At 33.2% G+C, this 25,639-nt stretch overlaps 1 protein-coding gene across 1 annotated transcript in view; it reads right to left on the bottom strand.

Moving 5' to 3' along the window:
• Positions 1 to 264: 264 nt before the first annotated feature.
• LOC129220628 (cadherin-23-like) overlaps positions 265 to 25,639 on the bottom strand; it is a 185,540-nt gene continuing 160,165 nt past the window's right edge. Inside the window, 15 exon segments of the mRNA XM_054855057.1 lie at positions 265 to 616; positions 2,591 to 2,620; positions 2,833 to 2,860; positions 6,341 to 6,372; positions 7,305 to 7,429; positions 9,302 to 9,434; positions 9,554 to 9,646; positions 11,187 to 11,275; positions 12,467 to 12,637; positions 12,827 to 12,939; positions 14,990 to 15,244; positions 18,753 to 18,873; positions 19,740 to 19,808; positions 19,810 to 19,851; positions 21,690 to 21,890. Coding sequence (XP_054711032.1) covers positions 532 to 616; positions 2,591 to 2,620; positions 2,833 to 2,860; positions 6,341 to 6,372; positions 7,305 to 7,429; positions 9,302 to 9,434; positions 9,554 to 9,646; positions 11,187 to 11,275; positions 12,467 to 12,637; positions 12,827 to 12,939; positions 14,990 to 15,244; positions 18,753 to 18,873; positions 19,740 to 19,808; positions 19,810 to 19,851; positions 21,690 to 21,890 — 1,587 coding nt within the window. The 3' untranslated portion in view covers positions 265 to 531.

Genomic DNA, 25,639 nt, shown 5'->3' with positions numbered 1-25,639 from the left:
GTTACCTACCACTTGAGCACACACACAAATATACACAGTGAAACACCGTTTATAAGCTTTTTTCAAACGAAAAAACGTATACTAGGTTAATGTGTAATAGACTTTGGAGGGACCAATTTTAAATTGTATAAACGGTGTTTCACTGTATATATAAAAAAAAGTGGTTGTTGGAATAGGCAAATTTATTTTTAGTTAATAAAATTGTTTACTAATGAGTGTGGTGCAAAAACAGGTAATGTAGGTTCAGAACGAAGTGCACACAATTTTGTTTTATTTTTTTAATAAATTAGTTGAAATATACAAATCGAACTGTCTCTGTACAAATCTTCACCGTCTGAAAGTTCGACACAAAAAATAACTTATTCTTCACTCGAACGAAGACCAAGGACAGCCTTCCTGAACATTTCCTGCGTTTTAAAAGTGTAGAATTCCTAAAATAGATCAAAGTTGATACTCCCTAAGTTTCAATAAAGTTCTTCTCTTTGTCAAGTTACCCGCTTGAACTATTTTGTTGAAGGCAGTTTTAGGCGATCATCTGAGCGTTGGGTAACTTCTGAAAGAAGCTGCATCAGCAAGTGGTGCATTCATTTCTTGCCATTCATATATTCTCTGTTGCCTGTAGAAATAAAATAACAAATAACGAACCAATTTTTATTTGGGTGCCACAATGAGTACTGAATATCATAGATTCGAAAAATACCATAAATGTTTAACTAGTGTGCTGTATTTCAATTGAAGTCTTAAATTTGCATATTTTTGTTCTCCGCATAATTTAAAAGGAATCTACATAATACAGGGTAATCCAAAGGAATGCGCAAGAGATTGCGATGTGAACCGCAAGGCGCACGACGATCACAATGAGAGAACTTAAGAAATTTTCGTTTGCCAACACCCACTTTTCCTTACGCAAATTGATCAGCGTATTAAAAAAATCACTAATAGCGTGTGACGAAAGTTGCTAGTTGGGACATTCAAACATCTGAATGAAGAAATGCCCTTCCACATTAAGTTTTTCTCACAAGTCTGCTGCGGAATTCTTTGAAATACACGAATTTCCGCCTCATTTGCGTTGCTGTTAGGCTTAGATAACGCTCTTTGCAAATGCTTTACGCTGGCAATTTTGTCACTACCCTACAGTTCCAACACTATTTGAGGCAGTGATAAGCAAAGGGATGCAAGTGGCAAAATTAAAAATTTTGAGACCAGTAGAAATGGTAGGTGAAACTCTCCTCTCTTGGGGTCAAGAGATGGCAGGCGTAGCTGCTATTCAGCATGATTTAGAAAAAAAATTCGATGAAAGCTTACCTAGGACGTTATGTTTGTACTCGTTTCACTCAAAACTTGAAAATGTCCACCCCCTTACACCCCTTCCCACTACCATATCATTACGCGAATCAATTTGCTCGAGGAAAAGTGGATGTTGTGATCCGAAAATTTTTAAGCTCTTTCACTAACCGTAACTGTAAGCGTGGCGTTGTTGAAAATAATCTCAACCTAGAGCAACAAACAACCTAACCGTATTTTGGGTACGATATAATTTCCATCATTTGCTTTATGACTTCTTGCCATCGTGATGGCAAATTGTAAATTAATTTTTGACAAATACTTTGTCTTTGGAGCGAAGAGCTCGAGTAATACTGTCTGTCCGGACATCTTTAGTTTTGATTTTTTTCCCTGTCAAAAAATGTTACAAGGGGAAGAATAAGTGAAAATCGAGGGTGCAAGGTCTGGACAGTATATGGTGATATTTATCAGGAGGTAGGCTTGGAGACAATTACAAAAGAATGTAATCGATTACGATTTCAAGCTTGGGAAATTGGAGATTACGATTACAATCCTCTGCCAAAACGTAATTACGATTAGAGCAATGATTAGATTATTTAAAACATGTAACTGAGTATAATTATGATGTGCCGATTACGATTACAGACTCGCGGGAGAAAAATACATGCACATACAGTCAAACCTCTCTTAACGGACATTCCCCGTTATAGATCGCCCATTTATCAGGTAATGTTTTTTTTTTTTTTTTGGCATTTTTTAACTCCCCCTTGGCGATATATGGTGAGGTTGAAGACTAACCTCCCCTTCCCCCCTACTATATCACGTGTATTTTCAGTACCTACGAAAAATTTGTGCATAAGGGCGCTCAAAAGACATTTGCACGACGACGCCGATCAGGCTTGGCGCGGCCCTGCTACAGACAATTCCGAGTTGCTTCAAATTATAAGTTTCAAAAATTTATTTTGAAATGCATTTAATAGATTAGAAAAGCGAAAGCGCTCTTAATTGAAGTTTTGAAAAATAATTGCTTTCACCTGACTTCTAGACGCGTTATTTATCAACTCTTGCTGTATTGCACTTTGTTATGTAGTTTAAAAAGCATAATGTCAAAATATAGTTACTATGTCATCGTAGTCACGTTACCAAAATGTAAAAGAGCTTTTGAAAATTCGCGAAAATTGTACCGATGAGCACATGTCATCAATGTTTAGATACTACCACCTACTATTTAGATACTTATTTCTCAAGTTTTACTTATTTTGTTGTGTTGATTTTCAAGTTTGGATTAGTTTTCATTAATACTTACTCTGCTGGGCTTAAAATCGGTGGGTGTCCCCTGAAATTAGAAAAAAAGAAAAAAAATCTTATGTATTAAACAATAATAATACTAGTATATACATAATATAAAACAAAAACTGACTAAAGAATATAGTGAGCAATTTCGTAACTTATTTAAAAATTATTTTAGGAAAGAGCAATTTAAAATTTTTATAATGTCTTTGTAAAAAAAAGTAACAGAAAGATTAAAAATCTTATTTATTATCTTACCCATTTTCTGTCATATATACACTGTGAACTGAAAGAAAGAGAGCAAAAGTTAGAATCTTAAATGTCATACAGTAGTAAAAATAGTTCGTTAATTTAAAGGTGAACATATTTATAATGTATTCTAGTCAAAAAAAAAAAAAAAAAAAAGAAAGGTCGACCGTCCAGCCTTGCTAAATTATCCTGCCTATAAATACGTATTTAACAACAGAAGTGAGGCTGAAATGTATTTACGCGCTTTGGGATTGCAATGAATTATTTTTTTTCATTGCAAAGCCTTGAGCTTATGTGCTCACACATTAAGGAACATTCCACAAAAAAGCGCACTTTTTCCAATGTCTAACACATGAGCTTATGGTTAAAAGAACGTTCAACAGAGAGAAACTTTTCTCAATGCAAAAGACTTGTGCTTATGGATAAAAGAACATTCTACAAAAGAGAATTTTTTTGAATGCAGAAGATGTGAGCTTACAGATAAAAGAACATTCAACAGTACCGAACCTTTTTCAACGCTGGGGAAAAAAAAATCAACAGAAGAGAACTTTTTTAATGTAGAAGACATGAGCTTATGCATTAAAAACATTCAATAGAGCAGAACCTTTTTCAATGCAGAAGACGTGAGCTTATGGATAAAAAAAAACATTCAGCAGAAGATGACTTTTTTTTTTAATGCAGAAGATCTCAGCTTATGGGTAAAAAAAAACATTTAACAGAACAGAACTTTTTTCAACGCAGGGAAAAAAAAAAAAAAAAAAAAAAAAAAAGAGATCCTTTTCCATTGCAGAAGACGTGAGCTTATAGATAAAAAAATAAACATTCAACGGGAACGGGAGAGAATCTTTTCAGTCCAAAAGACGTGCGCTAATGAACAAAAAACATCCAACAGAAGAGAAACTTTTTCAATGCAGAAGACGTGAACTTCTGGATAAAAATATTCAACAGAAAACAACCTTTTCAAGCAGAAGACCGCAATTGGGGAATCTGAATTTACAATGACATTTTAATTTTGTATTTTAAACCTACACATACAGTATATAATTCTAAATTAAATTAATGAGTAGTGCTTATATAAGTGTTCTTTTCTTACCCAATAAGTAAATAATCCGTTGAATCTTTCGGGAAAATAAAATACAAAGGCATTTTTTATGTGCTACTTCATTTATTTGAAAAAAAGAAAAAAAAAAAAAAAGATAAAACTGTTTGCTTTACATGGTTAGAGGTATAATAAGCTCTTTTTTCCAAATGAATTTTTAGTTTGTTGACTGATTCCAACACTTCATTATCTTTCTTCTTCATAAAAAAACTAAATTACTCTAACCTTTGAGTGTAATCCAGGACATCTTTATTATTATTGGGTTGTTCGGAAAGTCATTTCGTTTTTTTTTTGGGGAACATGAAAGACAGTTTTCGTATAATGAATAAATATTTTATTAAATTATATATTGGCCATTCTGGTCCAACACCTTTTTGCCATCTTTCTGGCAGTAACATAATTCCCCTCTCATAAAAGTTTTGGTCCTTGCTGGCAAAAAACTGGTTCAGGTGGTTTTTGGCATCTTCCTTTGAGTTAAAGGTTTTGCCATCCAAAAATTTTGCAGGGACCGGAACAAATAGTTGTATACAACCCATTTTTCGTCCCCAGTAATAATCCGCTTCAAAAATGGATCATTTCCTTGACGTTTGAGGAGCGAATCACACGCGTCAACGCGACGACACAAATTTCGCTCCGTAAGGACATGGGGCACCCACACATCGAGCTTCGAGGTTAAGCCCATGCCTTTCAAATGGCCATAAACAGTCGAATTCGACAAATTTAATCTCTCACCGATCTCTCGTGTGGTTATTCGCCGATTTGCATCAACTAATGCCTTTATCGCATCTTTGTCAGCTTCGACCGGCCTTCCAGACCGTGGTGCATCTTCGACATCAAAATTGCCGGATCGAAATTTTGCAAACCAGTTCTGGCACTGGCGTACTATTAACACGCCTTCTCCATACACATCCGTCAATTTTTTTCTCGCTTGGACAGCATTTTTACCTTTTCTGAAGTAAAAAAGTAAAATATGACGAAAATGCTGCTTATTGCTCTCCATATTTAAAAGGGCACCAACCAAAAACTACTGCGTAGAATTAATAGAACTTTTTCACACACAAGCCTTGCAATATCAGTTCTCAAGACATATAATGGTTATGCGGCTTAAGTGTGAAGTTGGTTTCGAAAAAACGTAATTAAGTCCTCTGACGGGAAAAAACGAAATTACTTTCCGAACAACCCAATAGCTACTGTTTTGCGAAATATCCTCTTTGTTTCGTCATAATCTTTTTTTTTTTTTTTTCATTATCTTCCCCTCCTGCTACTTCTTTCAGTTCCAGAGGACTGGTGATCTGGAAGTTTGCATCTTCAGTAACAAAATTGTTGTCAGCGCACAAGTACTTTTCAATTTGTATGGAAGAATCAAAAGGCTTGATTAAAGTGGATCATTTTCATTTCGTTTACTTGAATCATTAGAAAGAGGCATCTCCTCGGGTTTTTCAGAAACCATCTTTTTTAAAACAGTTCTGGTCTCAACTAGAACTAACACTTTCAACTGCATCTGCAATCCAGACAGTAACGTCTAATACTGTGACTGTTTTCTTCAGCTCTTGATTATCATTGCTATCGGACATTTTTAACAAAATGCTTTTTAGCAAAAACTTTCGATAGGAGCATTTAAATGCGCGAATGATTCTCTCATCCAGGGGTTGTCAAACAGATGTCGTGTTAGGTGGAAAAAATATGATTTTGAAATTTTCTGTTTTCAAATTGCTAGAATGTGATTTTATATTATCCATAAAAAGAAGAATTTTTCGGTTACTTTTCTTCACTTTTTCATCCAGATTCATGAGCCATTTAGTCATAACTGCAGTTGTCATCCACGCAGATTTGTTTGCATTCCATTCAATTTATAACTGATGAGAGTTCTGATAAGAGGTTCGAATTTCTCTTAGTACTGGCTAGCCTCTGAACATTATAAAGTTGCAGAAAAAATGCTTGCTACAAAAGCAATGCTGAGCAAAATCTTACCAGAGACAGAAGAAAAAAAAAAAAAAAAAAAGAAACTCGATTGATTTGCTGTCCGCTAACTGGAGTGTCCGCTACCGAGGAGTGAAATACACTACGCAACTATCTCGAAGGTCTGGGGATTCAGAAACTGTCCGCTAACGAGGGGTGTCCGCTATCTGGGAGTTTCCGTTAAGGGAGGTTTGACTGTATTTGTAAACATTTTGTTTTGAAGCTAACATTCTAAAACATGAAATAATTGCATCAAAACATTTTTTTTTTCTTTTAAAACAATTGTATTGCTTCGTTACTACATTTTCAAATTTAAACTAACCTGGAAGACCAAATAATAGAAGTTGACAAGACTTTAATAAATCTAAAAGGAAGGATTCTGGTTGAACGTTTGATAGAACCAATATATATATTTAAAAAAAAAAAAAACACACACACACACACACATGGGATACTTACAATAGGTCGTCCTCTTTATCTTTTTGCTGTAACTGAAATATATAAAACCCATTAATGAAGCACTGCATTGAAAAATGCTTTACACGATATAAAACAATAGCTAATAAAAATTGAATATTTTCTATTGTGATATTTATTATACGATCATTTCATTTTTTTTTTACCGTTTAGATAGTAATACGTACGCAATTTTATGACTCAGTATTTGGTATTAACTGTAATTTGGATACTTCGTAGATAAAAATTCAGAAAAGTGTAGTGGAGGCTTTTGCTTTTGAATATTATATAGCGCGAAATTTAGTTGTTAAAAGTACATTGATTTATTTTTGGAAACTAATCTCACATTCATGTTAAATGCTCGAAGTTTGAATATGGATTCTTTATTTTTACATTATTAATAGTTTTTTTTTTTTTAATCTTTCTTTTGGTTGCTAATATTATTGAGAATCTATACCACGCTGATTTCACACCGTCTATTATAGCCACAAAATAAATCGTTATCATCCCTGTTGTTATAAACTCCAACTGGAGCTTTACATCAATCCACGAAAACTTTCCTATTATAGTTTACTTCATTGCGCAATCAAACTAGTACGTTGTGGCCATCACGAAATTTTCTATTTTTTTCTTATGACTTCTTGGCTCTTATGGTTTAAAAATTTTTGCTATTGGCAAAAGCAGAATCAAAGTGCAAAAAATGAAAATTATTTTTGAAATCCATGCTAAATTAATTACAAGCATTTTTTTTTTTTTTTGGTTGAAAAATAGAAGATGGCAACCGAAAAATATTTTAAGACATTGAGATTTCTCCAAAAAGTAACTGCACGAATGCGGATATAAATCTTTATTCTGCCTCGGATATCCGCAGATATGGATATCTGGCGCATCACTGGTAACAATAAGATGATGTAGCAAACTAAAGAGGTTCGCTTGCAAATTTATTGTACTTTGTTTATCAGCTTACCTTGAATACATAGCACAAATGACGATGCATAAGACGAATGAACAAAGGGCAATGATGAGTGCGATCACAAGAACAAAAATTTCGCTCCACAATATCTTATACGCTTCTCGGCTTGAAGCACAATTCTGGAAATCAAGTAACAAAAATTGTGTTAGGAGGCAGGCAGCGCAAAGAACAGAACAACTTGTATTCTAACTGGGATCAAAGGCAATACGGATGACGGATAATACGGGTACTATGGGTAATATATATATATATATATATATATATATATATATATATATATATATATATATGTAAGCAAAGCAAGTCCTTAAAAAAATAACAGTTTAAAAAACTAAAAAAAACACTCTTTAGTAGCAAAATGAACTAAAAATTTAAAAATAATCTTTGGATGACATAAGTATATAAAGTAATTGACCAAACACTTAATTTTACTGTAATAAAAAAAAAGCATGGGGGGCTTCTTATCAGTTGTCTTAAATTTTTTCCACTTGTTATCCATGCAAAATTGTAAATAGGCAGCCCCCCCCCCCCACGATTTTTTTAAGTGTTTGGTCAATTACTTTATATACTTGTCATCCAAAGATTATTTTTAACTTTTTAGTTCATTTTGCTACTAAAGCGTGTTTTTTTAGTTTTTTAAACTATTATTTTTATAATGGAATTTATCATAGTATTCTATTGCGTTATTTGAATCAGACATTTTGAATGCTTTCTGGTAAATTCATGTGCAAACATTGTTACACTCCGCAGCTCTGATTTGTACATTGTAAGAAATTCTAATAAGCCACTGGCTATTTGTCCGAAGGAAAGTTGGACCCACAAACATGCAATATAAGCTAATAAAAGCGTGTTAATTAGAATAAACTAATAACTCATCGTTAATAAATTAATTTGATTATAGAATATTGCATTGTCATCGGGTCTGAGGCTGCATTCCAAATTTTAAAAGAATCCGATCACAAAAAGTGGTTGAGTTGCAAGATTATGAATTTAATTTCGGTGTAGACGAGATTATAACACACGCACAATGATTCCCGGAGGTGGACGTCAGCGAAGACCCGCCCCTTAGACCGCTCGACCACGAACGCTCATAAAGTGGTGGAATGTACTAACAGTAATAAGCCACTAGCTCTTAGTCCAAAGTAGAGTTACTCACAAACATACAAGTGAAGTTAATAAAAGTGTGTTAAAAACAAGACTTACTGCTCATAATGACAAAAAAAAAAAAAAAAAAAAAAAAAAGTAGCAAAATTGCATATAATTGTTTAAAACACAAGTTTTCACATCATTTTTAACCAAGGTTCAAACTCGTGTTTCGTTTGAATAAAATACGGTAAATCAAATGCGTTATCATTACAGTTCATCTGCAGAGGTGTTTGTTAGACTACAATGATTTATTGTACAATCTATACGGGAGTTGTACTGTACATTTAATCAAAATAAAAAGCGAATTTTCGATGTACTTAAAGTTAAGTACTGGTTATCATAATTTAAAATAATCTATGTGAACATAAAATGCTTTGAAAAACTTCCGGAGATCAAGATGAATGAGGGTCGAAAAAACGAGGTTCTACTGTACTACCGTACAAAATATTGAAATTATAAGGACTTTTGCAATGCAAAACATTGAAGAAATGTGGAAAAAAAAAAGCTTACTGTTATTTTTTATTCTTACTTCTGATACATACGTATGTTGTTCTATTGAAATAACGACCAAACAACTTTGATTTCTTCTATTTCACCAAGTTATAATTTTCGTAAATACTGTTTTTTTCCCCTAATAATATTACGGTTTTACGATCTCTTATATCAATAATTCTTGATAATCTGTATAAAAGAACTTTCGTCAAAAATCTTTAATAAATCAATAAATAAATCAAATCTCAATATTTTAAGCAAGTATTATATTGATCGTTACATCTAGTGATCCTAATTGGCGGTGAAACAGTTTTATACTTGTTAATCGCGAACAATATGTACACTTTATTTACCTCTATGGCAACGACACTGTAGTTCGAATATAAATCCCTGATGGTTGATGATTTGGCTTGATTTAGTATTTTCATCACTTTCTTTGGCTCTATAATGATATCATTTTCCAAGAGCTGGAAGCAAGAACTTGTGCTGAAATTAAAATTATTCTATATCAAAATTAAAGCTCCACTCCTCCCTTCCTCTGGCTTAGTCTTGTAAGTTTAAAAAACTTTTAAAAATCTTTAATGTAGTGAAAGAAGGTACTTTACCTTTCAAAATCCAAACTTCCGTCATTTCTTGAATAAAAATTTGTGTCATAAATGTTCAGTGACACTGGTTGAGCAACGGCAAGTTTTAAATCTCTGTAAACAATAAAATTAGTGCATAAGAATCAGGAATGGACATCATACAAATTAGAGTGACAGTGACTTTATGAGCAAAAAAAAGTGATGGTGATCCGAGAACTTTATTGCATGTATTCATTTTTCGTTTACGTGTTTAGAGCATACATCTGAAATTAGTGCTTGTAGCATACATCAAGATCATTCAATATTCTGCATCAGTTCTCTTTCTTTTATTTCCAAGTCAATCTTAAACTTTCTCATTCAAAGAGTACTATTTTTTTCCATTCGCTCCAGCCTTTGATTATCATTATCTGCGAAAATTCTTTCATCGATTCAATAACAACCGTTTTCTATAGTTTCATTACATTGATATGCGTTAAAATTGCCTTGAAGACCTCATCGATGTCTATAATTCTTGTTTCAAGCGATGTACTAGGGAAGTAACGAATAAAAGGGCTGTTCTGTTTACAGAATTCTGTAGTAATCAAAACGCTAAGTCACAAGAATGTTAAACTCCCTCCGTGAAGGAATTTTTCGAAATTGTATCCCTAATTATGGTGAGTGTTTTTAGGGACGGTTTATCTGATTCTAACACGACTTTAAATCACTGTCTTTAAATCTTATTATGATGTTAGACGTGTTTTATAACAATTTTAATTAGGGATACGATGTTTTCAATCCCACAATAAAAGGGAAAGGGATTCATATTTTTATTTTCTTCAGGAGACAACATGTGAAAATCTGTTATCTAAGTTACATTTCACAAAAAAAAAAAAAGTACGTAAGTTTAGCCCAAGTTACAACTATTAGAACTTTAAAATAATGAAATTTTTAATAACAGTCATTCGTTAATGACTTACGTTGAAATGTTTTGATAACTGTTCTCTTAATTCATTTAAAAGAAAAAAAGCAGTGACAGTTCTACGTCTAGAGAACAATTCATGCACATTTTCCCATCTCAGTACCATATTTTAAAGCTTTTCATTTTATTTATTTTATCATATTATTTACTTTGTGTTTGACTTTTTTAGCGATATTTTTTTAGGATACATTCGACCTTTTTTCATGCTTTCTTTCAGCTGTTACAGAAATGCGAGCTAAAATTGGTGAAGATAAAAATATATTGATGTTAATTTCAATTTAATAATCAATCATGAAATGATTCAAAGTTCTCCCTTAAGTCTTCTCCTTCTTTGCTTATTGCCTATTTAAATGTTAGCATAGCAAAAAGTTTACATCAGGGGTGCCCACCTGGAAGGGGGTGGAAAGATCATGGCGCAGATTACGCTAGTAAAATTTTTAGGGGGGGGGGGGTGTTTTGAGGAGTATTTTTTTCTTTATTTTGGGGAGGAGGCTCTTGCTGTTGGGAGGGGGGGGGAGTCCTTGCGATATTTAGGGGGAGCGTGCGTCTTTGGGGGGAGGGCACCCCTGTTTACACGATGAACAATCCTTGTGATTGATGTACTAGCTTTCAATCATCTCGAATAAGTACATTATAACAACATGTAGTACATTGATTTTCCTGGAAGAAAGAATAATTATAATAAAAATTAATTACTTTTGGAACCTTGGAATAATTTCTCGCACTTCACTAGGTCTTTTGTAAAATACGAATTTCAACAGGTCTCTGTCTTGAAGTATATACACCTGAAGGGAAAAAATAACTTTTAGGAATAAGGCCATTAAATTATTATGAACAACTTGTCAAGTATTATAGTCATATGTATTCCTTAAAACGCATTCAAACGAAAAGAAATGATCACTTTGGCATGTGGGGATAAAACATGACGTTTGATTAACGAACTAAAATTAAACACTCAAAAAGTGGCTATAAAACGACTTAAAAATAAAATTCAATGTTTCCTCTAGAAATTGTTTAAATCTAGCAAACTGAAGCAGCAATCACCTTACTGGTTATTAGTTGCATCTATGTAATGGTTTAAATGTGTTGTGCTATGAATGGTTGCCTAACCTATAAACGAATCCTTATGGCATGTGTGCACTGTGTAAGTCGGGGTTCACAGGTTCACACCAAATTACGGTACACAACCTAAATTGCCAGCCTAACTGGCACAAGACAACAGCAACCACAACATCATAACTAAAATAATTTCATCTAAATCTTATCTTAATTTATTTATCTGAAATCAGATCAAGTCCGCATGAGTCCACTCGCCCTCAATTTCTCGAACACCTCCAGACCAGGTTTATCCAGTATGTCCTCATGCGACGAGGCTACACAACACAGCAGGTGCTCTGCAGTGATTTTTCTTCCACTGCACTTGATGTAGAATCTTAGAGACAAAAGGTGACCAGAAGCCAACCGAGACACTTTTTCCTGTCACCTCCAAAGCCGACAGCACCACCAGGGCCGGAGGCACGATACCAAGGATGGAATGTTGTTTTTTTCCAGGAGGTGTTAATAAGTGTTCTACTTCTGGAGAAAATTTTATGGAATGAAAAAGGGAATAAAAAAAAATAACAACATTTACCCATGCTGTATTGAATTATTTGTCTTGCTTCCCATCATCATCTAGCATCTCAGATGTTGTTATGACAGCCAAGTAGTGTTTCCTAATTATTTTAGATTCGTTAGCTGAGTCTTTGGATACAAGTGATTTTTTTTTCTTCACGCTTCATCCAAAGCGAAGAGAATAATCTGAAGATCTGAAGTTGAAACAATAAAATTCTTTTCCCGTTTACCCCAATTGATCCTATATTTATTTTCACCCCAATCAAATTATACTACCAAATTTTAAATCATACTGTGCATACTAAACTAAAAATTGATTTAATAACAAGAGGGAACATTATTTAAAGAAAATAAAAATACTTTACTTTAACTTCAGCTACGGCTACACTGCGAATATCAGTAGAACTACTAGCTGCCACTGAAATTTGGAAAAATCCTCCAACGTATTTTCCAAGAGGTTCATTGTTACTTAATGCTCCAGACTGTGGATTGACATGGAACACATCCAGCATCTCAATCTGCTCTTGAGTAGATGACTGAAATGAAAAATTTAATTTTCTAGTAATGAGTTCGTTTTGAATTACTTGTTATTATTTTTTTCATTAGCAACTATTTCAGCAGCATATATTTTGGTACTACTAGATAAACCTGTTATTCATTAACTTTTTAAATCAAAATTCAAAAGTGAATTTTAAAGTTAAAGAAAATCAAGTTAAGTAACTTACTCTGATAAACAGCACATTTTGAAGACTATATGTAATTGGACTAGAAGATGCATCCGGGTCTGATGCATGGAGGGTAACAAGCTCGGAATCGACTTCCGTATTACCCCTGGCACCTAAATGATGAAACAATTTAGAACAATAATTAAAATAAAAATACGATTGCATTTTACAAATCATTTTTCCCCCAAAAGAATGCTTTTTGACACATGATTGTAGTCGTGTCTACAATATATTGTCAGTGCCTTTTTGTTCAATAGTTTTCGTCTTGATCAACATACTAACTCCAAATCGACGAGTATTACCTTTTTTACGACCACTGGCGAATAAAAGTAATAGATTCAGAATTAGTATGCTAACAAAAACAATTTTATTCAGCTATTTTCGAATCGATTGCAAGTATACTGTCAATGCCTTTTTTACTCCGGGGTTTTATTTTATTTAGCATACTAATTTGGAATTTATTACATGTCTTTTTAGACGAGGGGGTTTTTTACTTCAATATTCAATGTGATTACAAATTGAAATAAATGAAAGGGATTTGCGTAATAAGTGCCAAAATGTAGTAAAATTGTTAACAAAACCAGTTCAATGTTTCGAAGAACCATTTTTACAGTACCTTGAAGAAATGAAATTGAATGCGTTTAAAATGCTGATATAGTTTTTTCTTTATTTTTCAATTTAAAACTTAGAGGGGCTACTGAAGTTGAATGGACAAATGCTGTCCTTGTGTGAGAGAATTAAATCTTGAAAACCATTAGCATTAACTAGATACACAACGAGAAACCGGTTCCATGGGGAACAAACCCATTTGGTATACACGGGAAAATATCCGAAAAGCGCAAACGCGAAGCTCGGCTCATGCACGAAAATAACTTTTGCTGTAGCCTGATAGGATGCTGACAGCGATGCATCCGTCAAGTGTAAATCTATTTCAAGTCAACTCAAGTCAGTTTCAAGTTCAGTTTTGCCGTCTATTTCAAGTGTCGCTTGTTCAATGGTGGTCAGTGGCTTTCGCTACGGAGTTGTACATTTAGTTATACTACAGCTATGTTGAAAACACTGCTGCAAATAAATTCATTTTTTATATTGAGGATTTAAGTTGTGTTAACAATTCTAGAGCTTGAAAACGCTACCCTGCAACGATTTAAACGAGCTGATGTGTGCGTCAAATGACTTCCTTTTACTCCAACTTAATGATAATTGTTCTTCGGAGTAAGCAAAGAAACCTAAAGTTTGTTGCGAATCGAAGTAAAGAAAACGTTTTATACAGATTCATTTTCCCAATATCGGCAGTTTTAAAGTGATTCGATGGTTAACTCTTGAAATATGGCCAAATTGAAACCAGATTTAAAAAAGAAAAAAAAAAAAAAGAAACGCCAAATTTGTCGCGAAGTTGGGGACTAAGAAGCTTGGCGATATATTGCCAAATTATATCAGAACTTGAGTTTGCATTGAAATTAGCAATGATTTTACCCCAAAAAGGTGTTAAAGACCCCCTTTGGAACATCTGAATGCAACCAAAAGGGAAGGTGCACAACTAGACCCCACTAGGAATCTATGTACCAAATTTCAACTTTCTAGGACATACCATTTTTGAGTTATGCGAGATACATACGTACATACACACATACATACGGACGTCACGAGAAAACTCGTTGTAATTAACTCGAGGATCGTCAAAATGGATACTTCGGGTGTCTATACGTTCTTAGGCACTTATCCTCGTGTGGTCGAGTTGAAAAAAAAAAAAACTCAATATTCATTTGGCGGCGAACAAAATGGAAATTAAGGTCGATTTTTGAGTGAAATTTTTTTCGCGAATATAATACTTCCTTTTTTGTAAAAGGAAGTAAAAACTACCGAAAGAGATAAAACATTCCGTTCCACGTTTTCCATTTTCGGTAAAATATAGGATTCAGACAGTTTGTAGTGTAATGTAAAAGTAAAAAAAAAAACTCTCGTAAACACGATGAAAAATTACTGTCATTAAGCTTAGCAGGTAAAAAGTTACGGCATTCGTTTGTTTTACCTCTTTCAGCCGCAATTTGCCGGAAATTTTTGCACCTCGTATAGTTTATTCGAGTTGCGGATTGCATAAACCTTTTTTTTTTACTTTACAATATGTTTTTCATATTTATGCAAGTATTAAACAACTTTACATACCTAACACATAATTGGAGGTTTCAAATGCAGGTGAATTGTCATCTATATCTTCCACAAGAATGGTGATCTGAATTTGAGATAGATCTTGATAGTTATAGGGCTCACCGTACTCGGTAACCGGCTCTGACGGCTTACATACTTTGATAGTGAGCGTGAATTTCGTCACGTTTTCTCTATCAATACGCTTTTGGACAATCAGTTCTCCAGCATTATCCATAGATCTTCTGATGCCGAAGATTCCATCATCATTTCCATCTTGAAAGAAGAGAAGAAAAATTCGTCAAGTCAGCACATTTAAGTCATTAGGAAAGGTTTTCAAAAAGTTGTTATTGGAATGCATTGCGATTAAATTATAGTTTATTTATTTGAATTACAATGCACCAAATAAGTGGATTGAAACATCTTTAAGTCCGTTAAGAGACCTCCACTGAAGTACATAACATCTATTCATTTCTCTCTTGTACATTCGATACTTGTTTGATACAAATGTTAGAACACTTTCTGACATTCTATTTTATAAATTTTAAGAATTAAGTCTGTCATTACAAGGCACGGATTTTTACCATTTTCGGGTAGCGAGATAGAATTAAGGCGATGCCGAAAAAGTTAAACTTTTGAATGCAATGTATTTAGATTTAAGTATATCGATGTTAAAGTTTTCTCCGTTCGATTGGAAAATTCGATTGAACATTATATGGAGCATATGAGAGCGTTTGAAACATCTTTACTTTTTTCTATGTTTAGTTTCTTTAACATTTGGATGGACGAAGAGCTATCGCAATTTTCTTGTACTTTGCCGAAATTGCGAGTGACACAATAAGTGCAATAGTGCTGCTGTTTGTTGCTATGATGAGGTATGTCGTAAAAAATCTTACGGATTAAAAAATGAAAATTTACGCTGCATGCAAAAACGGAGTTCATGAAATTTGCGCAGAAAAACTCTTTTGTAATAAGTGAGCATAAAAATATTTTTGTTGCTAAAATTTACCGTTTATTAAACAATTAGAGTTAATTGCTGACGTTCAGAAATGACAGTAAAAATAACTACGCATTTTATTCCTTATTTTTCCATTAAAAAAAAAGAAAATTATTCAGCACTCAAACGTACACAATGTACTGGAAGAAAAAAGTTCATTTAGTTGATCTGAGATATTTTCTTTAAAAGATATTTTTAAAGATCATTTCTTAATTGACTGATTTAGCGTTACGAATAAATGTACTGTTGTGTGACAGAAAAAAACATTTTGAATTCTATTACCCCTTTCGGACACAGTGGCGGATCCAGCCGATTGTTTTGGGAGGGGCCATCCGAAATTTTTTAACAAACTCCCCAGGACTGAATTTAGTTCCATGCCGTCCCTAGGAAAATTTGAAATCTGCCCCCCCCCCCCTTCTAAAAGAAGCAAAATATCCTTGACTCAAAAAAAAAAAAAAACGTAAAAAAGTGTTCCCCAGATTCAAACTGTCAAACTTATGAAGAAATGATGGCGTTTCACATTCTGAGGCGCCCCGATCACAGTGATCTCCCACAAAATTTTTTATTCGGCAAATTTTGCTGACGATTCGACAAATACCATGATTGAAAAGCATTTGAATTTCATAAGATGTGTGAAAGTAATCATTATTAAATTACCAGAAAAAATGGTCTCTGTGGAAGATGAAAGAATGTTAATATTTTACGTTCAAGAATAACAATTTAATTCAAAAAATGTGTATTATAATAGCAAATTTGCCGCCCCTGAAAAGTTTGCCACCCTAGACAGCTGCTTACTCTGCCTATTGGGAAATTGGGCCCTGATAACTCCACAGAAATTTTATTAAAATGAAGTTTTAAAAACTTAATTTTCGGGGTATCGAAACATTATTAGGTGAGGGGGTGGATTTAGGAATCTCGAATTTAGGAATCTCTCCTTAAATTTTCGAGTAATTTTTGAAAATTAGGAAACTAAACACGCATTTTGTCTATTTTTGATGATGTACGGAGAAAGGCCCTGTTTCGGCCGCTGGACCCAAAATACTTTTTGAAAATAAAGCTTAGAAACCAAAATATTCTGTCATTATATATTGAGGAGTTAGAAGAGGAGGGGTGCTCTTCTAGCTCTTCAGCTGTCCAGCCTAAAAATGCACCTTTAGTAATGTTTGCTTACATTAAAGGAAGTGTGAAGGTGCTTAGAATCCTTCCTTCCTGGAAATATTTTGCCTTTGAGACTCTAAAAATTCGATTTTTAACTATACTTATACATATTTTAGAAAGGGATGGAAGATTCGTGAGCTCCTCCGAAAAACCTCCTTTTAAAGCTAGCATCACGATATAAACTAGGAAAGGAGGAGGTCCTATCAAAACTCGTTTGTAATTGAAGTTCAAAAAAAAAAAAAAAAAAATCATTTAAGTTGCTTTTAAGCAAGTTAAGTGATAAGGGCTGGATAAGCTAGTTTCCGTTGACACTTTTTCTAAATAAACGATTTAAAATGCAATTTTTTGCTACATATCAAGGCATTCGTGAAAGGGCATGGGAAAAGGGGTTCTCCTCCTAGTTTTGAAATTAAAGCCATAAAAACGAAAATTTAGGCTCTTTTTGGTTTTGTGAACAAAAGGTATACTCTGAGAACCGCAGCATTTAGAGATCGTCCAAGTGTCTGTAGTTGGAATCAAGAAATGATGTAAAAGATGGAGAAAAATTTTGGAAAAAAAAAAGTTTTGTTTTGAGGATAGGAATATAATTTCTCTCTCAATTAAGGCCTAAACTTCTTTTTCAGTAAAATACAAGTGTTAAATTTTGTTATCTTCTCATAATATTTTTTTCTTTTTTTTTTCTTAAAAAAAATCCTACAATCACAAGGTTTTGGGAGGGGTCATGTCCCCCATGGCCCTCCTCTAGATCTGCCCCTGTTCGGACATAGTTTTCATGGGGAAAATGAATTTCAGCAGGTAAATGCAGATTGAAAGTAAATGCTGAACTTAATGTAAGACTGAAACTGTCAGACAAGACATTTGAGCCAAATTTTGAAATTCTTTGTTCCACAACCAATGCATTAAGAATTTTTTCAAAGTGGGCTGAAACTCAAAGAATTATCACTGGGTTTGTTCAGTTGTATTCGTCTTCCAATAACTTTTCAACTATAATTTTAGCTTCTAGCATGTTTGTGTTTCTACATGTTTGCAACTGTTACTTTTGTTTCTCAAAAAAAAAAAAAAAAAAAAAAAAAAAAACACATTTTACTGTGTGTGTGTGGGGGGGGGGGATTGTCACTTAGTACTTTAGTGCACAAGCGGTTCGCTAGACTCGTACAGTTTGTGGAAGGAGTTCGCAAGGCAAAAAAGGTTGGGAAACCGCTGTTCTATAGCATCAGAAGAATCTTCTTTTATTAATAAGTTTATAGATTACAGTCAATTCTTTCTGAAAAAATATCGTTACTAAGTCCACGTATTTATGCGAGAGACGATAGAAATGTTTTGTAAAAATGTACCCACTGCACTGCAATATTCCTTGTCTATTTATAAAACAATACTGATCCGACAATAAATTAAATATTAATTTTTATTTTAATTAGTTGAAATTTCAAAACAATAAAACAAGTAATTTTAAGTCAGAAAATTTTAGCCAGAAGTTTATTTAAGAATTATTTCTCTTTCAAAATCATTTTAATTATTGGATATTATTGTTTACAGAAACAACTGAAAAGCATCTCATTACATTTAATCATTAAATAAATAAAGTTGATTGTTTTTAATTTAAAACTTCGTTTGAATGAGCAAACTTACTGAGTATGTAGTAGTCAATGATTGAATTGATTCCTGTATCATTGTCAACGGCTTTCACAACTCCTGCTACAGTACCGACAGGTTCTTCTTCCTTTAGTAATATTTCAATTGGCTGTGATTTCTTTAAAAGTAAAAAGGGGGAAAAACATGAGTAATACTCGTTGTTAAACAAATCCTCATGAGAACACCAAATTACATAGCAAATTGGAGTGCTATTAATTGATCTCTAGACATCAGAGGAAGAATTCCAGTAGAGATAATATTCTGGAGGCTTCAATGGTTTAAGAGGTCAGAAGCACCTGCACCGATAGCTGCGTGTGTGCAGTTTTGAGATCGCGAGTTAGACCTTCTTCCTAGCCCCAGACGTAATTTTCATCTTTCTGTGATGTACATAGTTCCCGCGTTCTTAACAGAGGCAAGGTGCTAAGTTCACAGTTCTCTAATATTTGTGAAGTTGGTTAGCTACTTGTGTAGAACAGAATAGAATAGAGAATATTCCCTTTTGGAATTTTGAGAAATGCTCCGCGAAGATGTGTCTCTTTCTTCATAGTAACATGGCATGTTTTCGCATTTCTTTTGACGCAATTGTTCCTTAGCGCGATCATTGGTTATTATTGGAAGAGTAACGCAAACCTACAAAACGTTTCTCGCCAAAAGCGTTTAGATAGATGAGAACATTATTCTAACGGCTACGTAAAGGAATGTCACGCGACAGGACGATCAAACAGCACATACTGTGATATTCTGTATTCAATTATTTGGCGAATAATATGCATAGCGTCATATCACACTAGAAAACAATTTCAATTAATACAAATTAAATTTTAATTTCAGTTCAATATTGCACTCCTCAGTGGATAAAGAGCAATATTATAACCATTTGAACTGGGAACTAGTGCAACCCAATGTTGATTCTACACATAGCACTCCAGTTAGATGTGTAACTCCATGCGTCGTAATGAATAAGGAATTTACAAGAATACTTACTAGGGGGCGTACAAACTGTGGCTCGCTGTCATCTACGTCCAAGATGAATATTCTCAACACTCTATGAGCTTTCTTGCGGTGGAAATCCGAAATCATGAGCAACGACAATCATCTAAGAGAAAAAAGCAGGCATAATATTATCAAATGTTAGATTATAATTAAAAAAAAAGAAATTTCATCACAAAGAAAATGACCTTCTCACCTACAAAAACAAAAATGCCTGTGTGTGTGTGTGTGTACGTTTTTTTTCCTTTTACAAAGCCAGAAAATACGTGAAATGAAATGTTTTGCGCTTATTAATAACAATGTCTGAACTTTTGGAATTAAAGAAAAAATAAATAAATTAAAATGGTCTAAAGTTTATTTTTGAGTCATAAAATTGCACTTTTCTATACGTTAAAGGAAAATTTTACACCCATTATTTAAAATTTTTTTAAAAATCATTTGAGCCTGATTGTTGAACCTATCTCATTTTGCCAAATTTTTATTTTTTGAGGTACATCGTGTAACAACTAGCAACGCAGCTAGTAAGTAAATAAATGTGCTTTGGAGTCACCTATAGTTTTCGTTCTGGCAAATGGTATACCGAGTAAAGATGCAAATTATAAAATCTTTCGTAAGCGAAAGCGAAATAGGAAATTATTTTTGTTAACATTTTTGAAAATAATCCAGAAAAATTGATCAAATAACAAAATCTTTTTATTTAGAGAATATTGTTATTGTTCTGGGATGTAATATAAAACACATGTTATTAACATAAATAGGAACTTTTCTTCCGTCTTTTTCTGAAGACTGTTGTAAACCGTAACAGTTATAGGATCATAATTTTACAAGCTATCGTTATCATCATCATCATTGAATTTTATTACCATGGAATTTACCTGTTGCTATTTAACTTGGTTCATTGAGTTATTATTTATTATTTTTTCTCATCATTATCACAAAATTAAAATATTTAAAAACGGGTATTTTTTTACTCCTGTTACTTTTAAGTGTGTTTTTTTCTCTATTATTTCCTATAACAATGCGATCGCATTTTAATATTAATGAATTTCTGCTGCGGCGATAACTGTACATACTGATACGATTTGAATGCATCATAAAAAAAAAAACATTACAAACTACACCCTGAATCAGACAAGTAATTGCCTTTTCAATGAAATTGCAGACGAACTTTCTTATAACGAGAACGAAAGGGCCGCAATATTTGTTCGTTATAACCGAATGCTCGTCAAACACAAGTTCGTAAAAATTCAATAGAATTTGTACATTTGTTGCTTTTTTTTGTAATATATATTTCTGAACAATATTAAAGAATTTGGTAAATTTGGTTTAAAATATTTTACTGTCCCTTTTTTGTGTGTGTGTGTTATTGATTTGGATTATTACTCATAGCGTCATAGCCACCCTTTACCTTGAAAAAAGTTTAAAGCTTCTTAGCACATTATAAGTCATTGAGTGTGTTTGTTGAGGGTTGTTTAGCTTCAAATTCTTCATATTTGTCGTCATCGTCGTTTTCATTATTCTTTTCATCTGTATAAGCTTGAATGCAAGCTAAAATATTCTTGAGCGTGACAACATTGCCTTGAACAAATATATAATTTTAAAAGCTTCTCTACTCCAAAAATTAAAAAAAAAAGTGCTGTCATCACTTTTTCTCACGATTTAAGATTCATCACTAACTCGGTTGACTCCAAAATATTAAAAGAATTTTCCCAAGGGTAAGCTGAGCTGGAAGGCAATAGAAACATTCACAAAAATATTGCTCGCTTTAAGCGGGGCTTGCTCGTTAAAAGCGATATATTCTCCTATAGATTTAGCAATGTACCAACCAAATCTTTCTGACTTCTACGCTAAATCCGAGTTATCTTTGTCCAAGCTCGTTATACGTGAGTTCGACTCTACTTAGTCCTTAATAACGAGACATTTTGTAATTTCAAGTCTACTTACCGTGTAATTTTCCTTTCTTTCTCGATCTAGAAGTGCTTGAGTACTTATGATTCCTGTTGCTGCGTCGATGGTAAATTCGTAATCATAATCTTCTGAGCTTTGATCATCCAGAAGTTTATAAGCGACTTTACCATTTGCGGTGTTCGAATTATCTGGATCAAAAGCAACAACTTGGAATACTTCCGTTCCTACAGTAACATTCTGAAAAGAAAGATTAATATCACTATTCATTACATTAAAGTCTCAAAAGAATTTTATTTTATTTCATTTTTATTTACATTTTAGTAATGCATGTTTTCCTACCTCAACACTCGAAAAAAAAAAAAGTTCCAAAGTTAATGATGTTTGGTGCTTTGCAGTAAGCTTTTTTTCAAGAATTAAACAGGGGTGATTGTGTTCCGGTATTTTACCGGATTTCCGGTATTTTCATCATGATTTCCGGTATCTTCATCTTCGAAAATACCGAAACTTGTATATTTTCAGAAAAATGGTTCGCTTTTCCCGCCAAAGTCCGTTTTTTAGGTTTAAGTCCGCTTTAGACCGCTTTTTAACATTTTGGTCCGATTAGTCCGCTTTTATAATGTTTTCACTAAAGAATCAGATTTTAAAAGTATTTCATTACGTTAAAAGATACTGTACACGCGGCCGCGGCTCCTTAACCTGACTAAATCCATAAAAAAAGAGGTTTGCTGGAGGAGTTATGACGTCGAATCGGAGCAGGGTGCTACCGATATTTCTCGCAACTTCAGCCTCACGTTTGCAATAACGAATGAACTTTCCAATCTCGGATCTCGATAACTCGAATATTCCTTTATCTAAAAGTTTTTATTGGATCCCACACTCTTGAGACTGTTGTGGAAACTTCCCATAACTCGGAACGTTTTAGCCGGTCCCAAATTCGGAAGTAATCTCGTGGCGCATGCGCCATTTTTTTTACAGACGCATATGTTCGTAAATTTTACGCCCTTGAAAACCTTGAAAAGTTCTTGGGGGAAAAAAAAAAAGAGTTCATTTTCCAAGTGCTTAAAAACCTGAAAACCTTGAAAAAGTATGAAATTTTCTTTATTGCTTGAATTCTTTCAAAAATCATTACACTCAATCTAAAGCATACTTTAGATTGCTTGTAATTCTTTTAAAAATATTTCATCAGTGCAACTTTCTGAACATATGTTCGATATGCAGTATCTCGAAAAATTGCTTTCGTGTTTGAGGTTTCAATCCTTTTGCATTTTGTAAATATTTTGATGTGTTTCACAGTAGGAAGTTATTTTGTCATATACTACTTTAGATCAGCCTATTTTTCGTTTAATTTCAATAATTAACGAAGTAATTATTTTGGAAACCATGGCAACATTGAACTTACTCGGACTTCGCGGAAAATAGCTCTTAGTGTTTGAAATTTCAATCTTTTTGCAATAGCTCTTAGTGTTTGAAATTTCAATCTTTTTGCATCATGAAAATATTCATATATTTTGTCCAATCCAATGTTTTTTTCCCAAATGCTACGTTAGATTAGCATGTTTTATGTTTAATTTAGTAGAAAAATAAATAAATAAATGCATTTTATCATAAACATGCCAAAATTGAACTTGGTTCGTGAAAATTTGCTTATCTGAGCTTTCAATCATTTTGCATCTAATAATAAATTTTTATATTTTTGGCAGTTTGAAGGTATTTTGACATGCTACATTAAATTAACTCGTTTCAATTTTTATTTAAATAGCTAAAAAGTTAATATATTTTTGTTTTTAATTCAAATTTCTAGTTTTGCAAATTTAGTTTTTAATTATTATTAGCTTATTTTCGGTTATTATTGTTTTTTTTTGGGGGGGGGGGGGGATATTAAATGTAAACAAAATTGAGTGCATAACATTTTAAACTAGTGTTTGTATTTTGAAACAAAGTTGAATAATAAAATTTTATGAAGATGAATTTATGTACATCATTTCATTCTCATACTAAGAGGGAATTAGTCCCCCCCCCCCCATAAAAGTTCAAAGCACTTATAGCCTTGCAATCATGGAGCTTTTTTTTTTTTTTTTAAATCTAAGCTTTATGATTCTTGAAAATACACTTTGAATATGAAAATTGCAAAACTAAGTCTCATATGATCTGCTTCTCTTTGTGATTAAGCATTTCAGACATTTTTAGGAAAACTTTCAATACAGTAGATCTTTTATCAAAGTGTCTCTTTTAGAAAAAGCAGTTTGTTTTCCTATACTTTTTATATTACTTCTTGTTATTTATATGTTAGCATTAAATGAAAATCTGCATGCAATATTTATAGTGCGAATTTAGGGTTAGTACCTTGAAAAATATTTTTTAACTCTTGAAAAGTGCTTAATTTTTTTTTTTCTCCTTAAAGGATATGAGACCTGTGATAAGAGATTTAAATGTAAAATTTAAACATAAAATAATATTATTAAAAACTCGGTTGTAGTTTTGTTGAAAATCACAACAATATTTTTTAGGTTTCAGTGTGAGTCATGGGGAAGTGCAAATTTCTCAGCAAATGGTTAGATGAAACTGATGAAGATGAGAACAAAATTAGAGATTGGGGAAAACAACAAAAGAATAACGTTTTTTGTTTGGTGTATGATAGATTAATATTGGTTGTAAATGGATATAACGCTAGTAAAAATCATTACAAGACAGAAAAACATAAAAATAATTTTTAACTAAATAAAGATGGAGCGCAGCTTTATCTATCCTTCAGTGAGACTACCAGCATCTCTGGTTCAAGTCAAAATGTATCATTATGCTTATTTAGTTCTAAAAAGCTGCCTTAAGTGCTGAACTAAGTGCCCCCCCCCCCCCATCCAAATATTTGTGTAAATAATGTTATTCAATGGATAAAAAAGATCAGTTTCAGAGGTGATAAAGGAATTGTATCATTATTATAGTTAATTAACGAATTATCTTCACGAATTTAGCCAACTGGAAACTAATTTGTCTTTTGGTGCTTCCCTGGGTTTAAATATGAGTGGTCCTCCCAAGGTCCTCTTATTTGATCCTAACTGGTCCTCCTTAGTCCCCTTTTTGATTGAAAATGGTCCTCTTTTACCCTTTTCTGAAGCTAAAATGTGTTGGGAGCCCTGCCACTTTTGTAAAATTTAGGTTGATGTTTAATGAAACGCCGAAAGTCCAAATTGAAGACATTTCATTTGGTATAAAGCGTAAGCTACCGTCATGTTTTGCAATCTCTAATTATTGAAGAACAGCGGGGGTGGGAGATGAAATAAAGGCTAGATAAGAAGAGGAAGGAGGGTTACTTGATATTTTTCCCCTTAATATTTTCTTTCGAAGATGTCTAATAGCGTTTCTCTGTTGCATATCTTAATATGCAGATGATGTAACTAGGGGTACCCATTCCACTCCCCCCCCCCCCACCACTGCGATGGCACCCCTCAATTTTACCAAGCCCTCTTTTCCCTCAAGAATTGACACCCACTAATAAAAAGACTTAAATTCTTCTAAATTAATTTCTCGAAAAGTTTCTGTATTATAATCTGCCTCATGCCCCCCCCCCCCTCCGACACAAACACATGAAAATCCTTGCTATAGCTATATTATTAGAATAAATTGCTAAAATATTTATTCACCAAGATGGCCTATGGCTTTTCTCTGTTGCAGATGCTTATGTAATAGGCTTTGCAGTCCCTCCCCCCATTAAATGTTGAATTTAATGACCTATATATATAGAAAATATCGATATTTGGAGAGCGATATATCGTGGTATTAAAATTCGGATATCGCATAGCCCTATTGCACAGTAATCATAATACATGCTGCCCCTTTTACCTCAAACTTATTTAATTCTAAAACCTTTATGCACTTTTAGTAAATGAATGTAATTAATGGTTAAGGATTCAGATGCAGTGGAGGAAAATAAAGCATTCTTTGAAAAATTTTAAGAAATGAAAAAAATTAAAAGAATTTAATTCCCTCCA

This window comes from Uloborus diversus, chromosome 4, assembly GCF_026930045.1.
Source record: "Uloborus diversus isolate 005 chromosome 4, Udiv.v.3.1, whole genome shotgun sequence".
Taxonomy (NCBI): Eukaryota; Metazoa; Arthropoda; class Arachnida; order Araneae; family Uloboridae; genus Uloborus; species Uloborus diversus.
The sequence above is the reverse complement of the archived record's forward strand: the minus strand, read 5'-3'. Positions and strand labels throughout refer to the sequence as shown.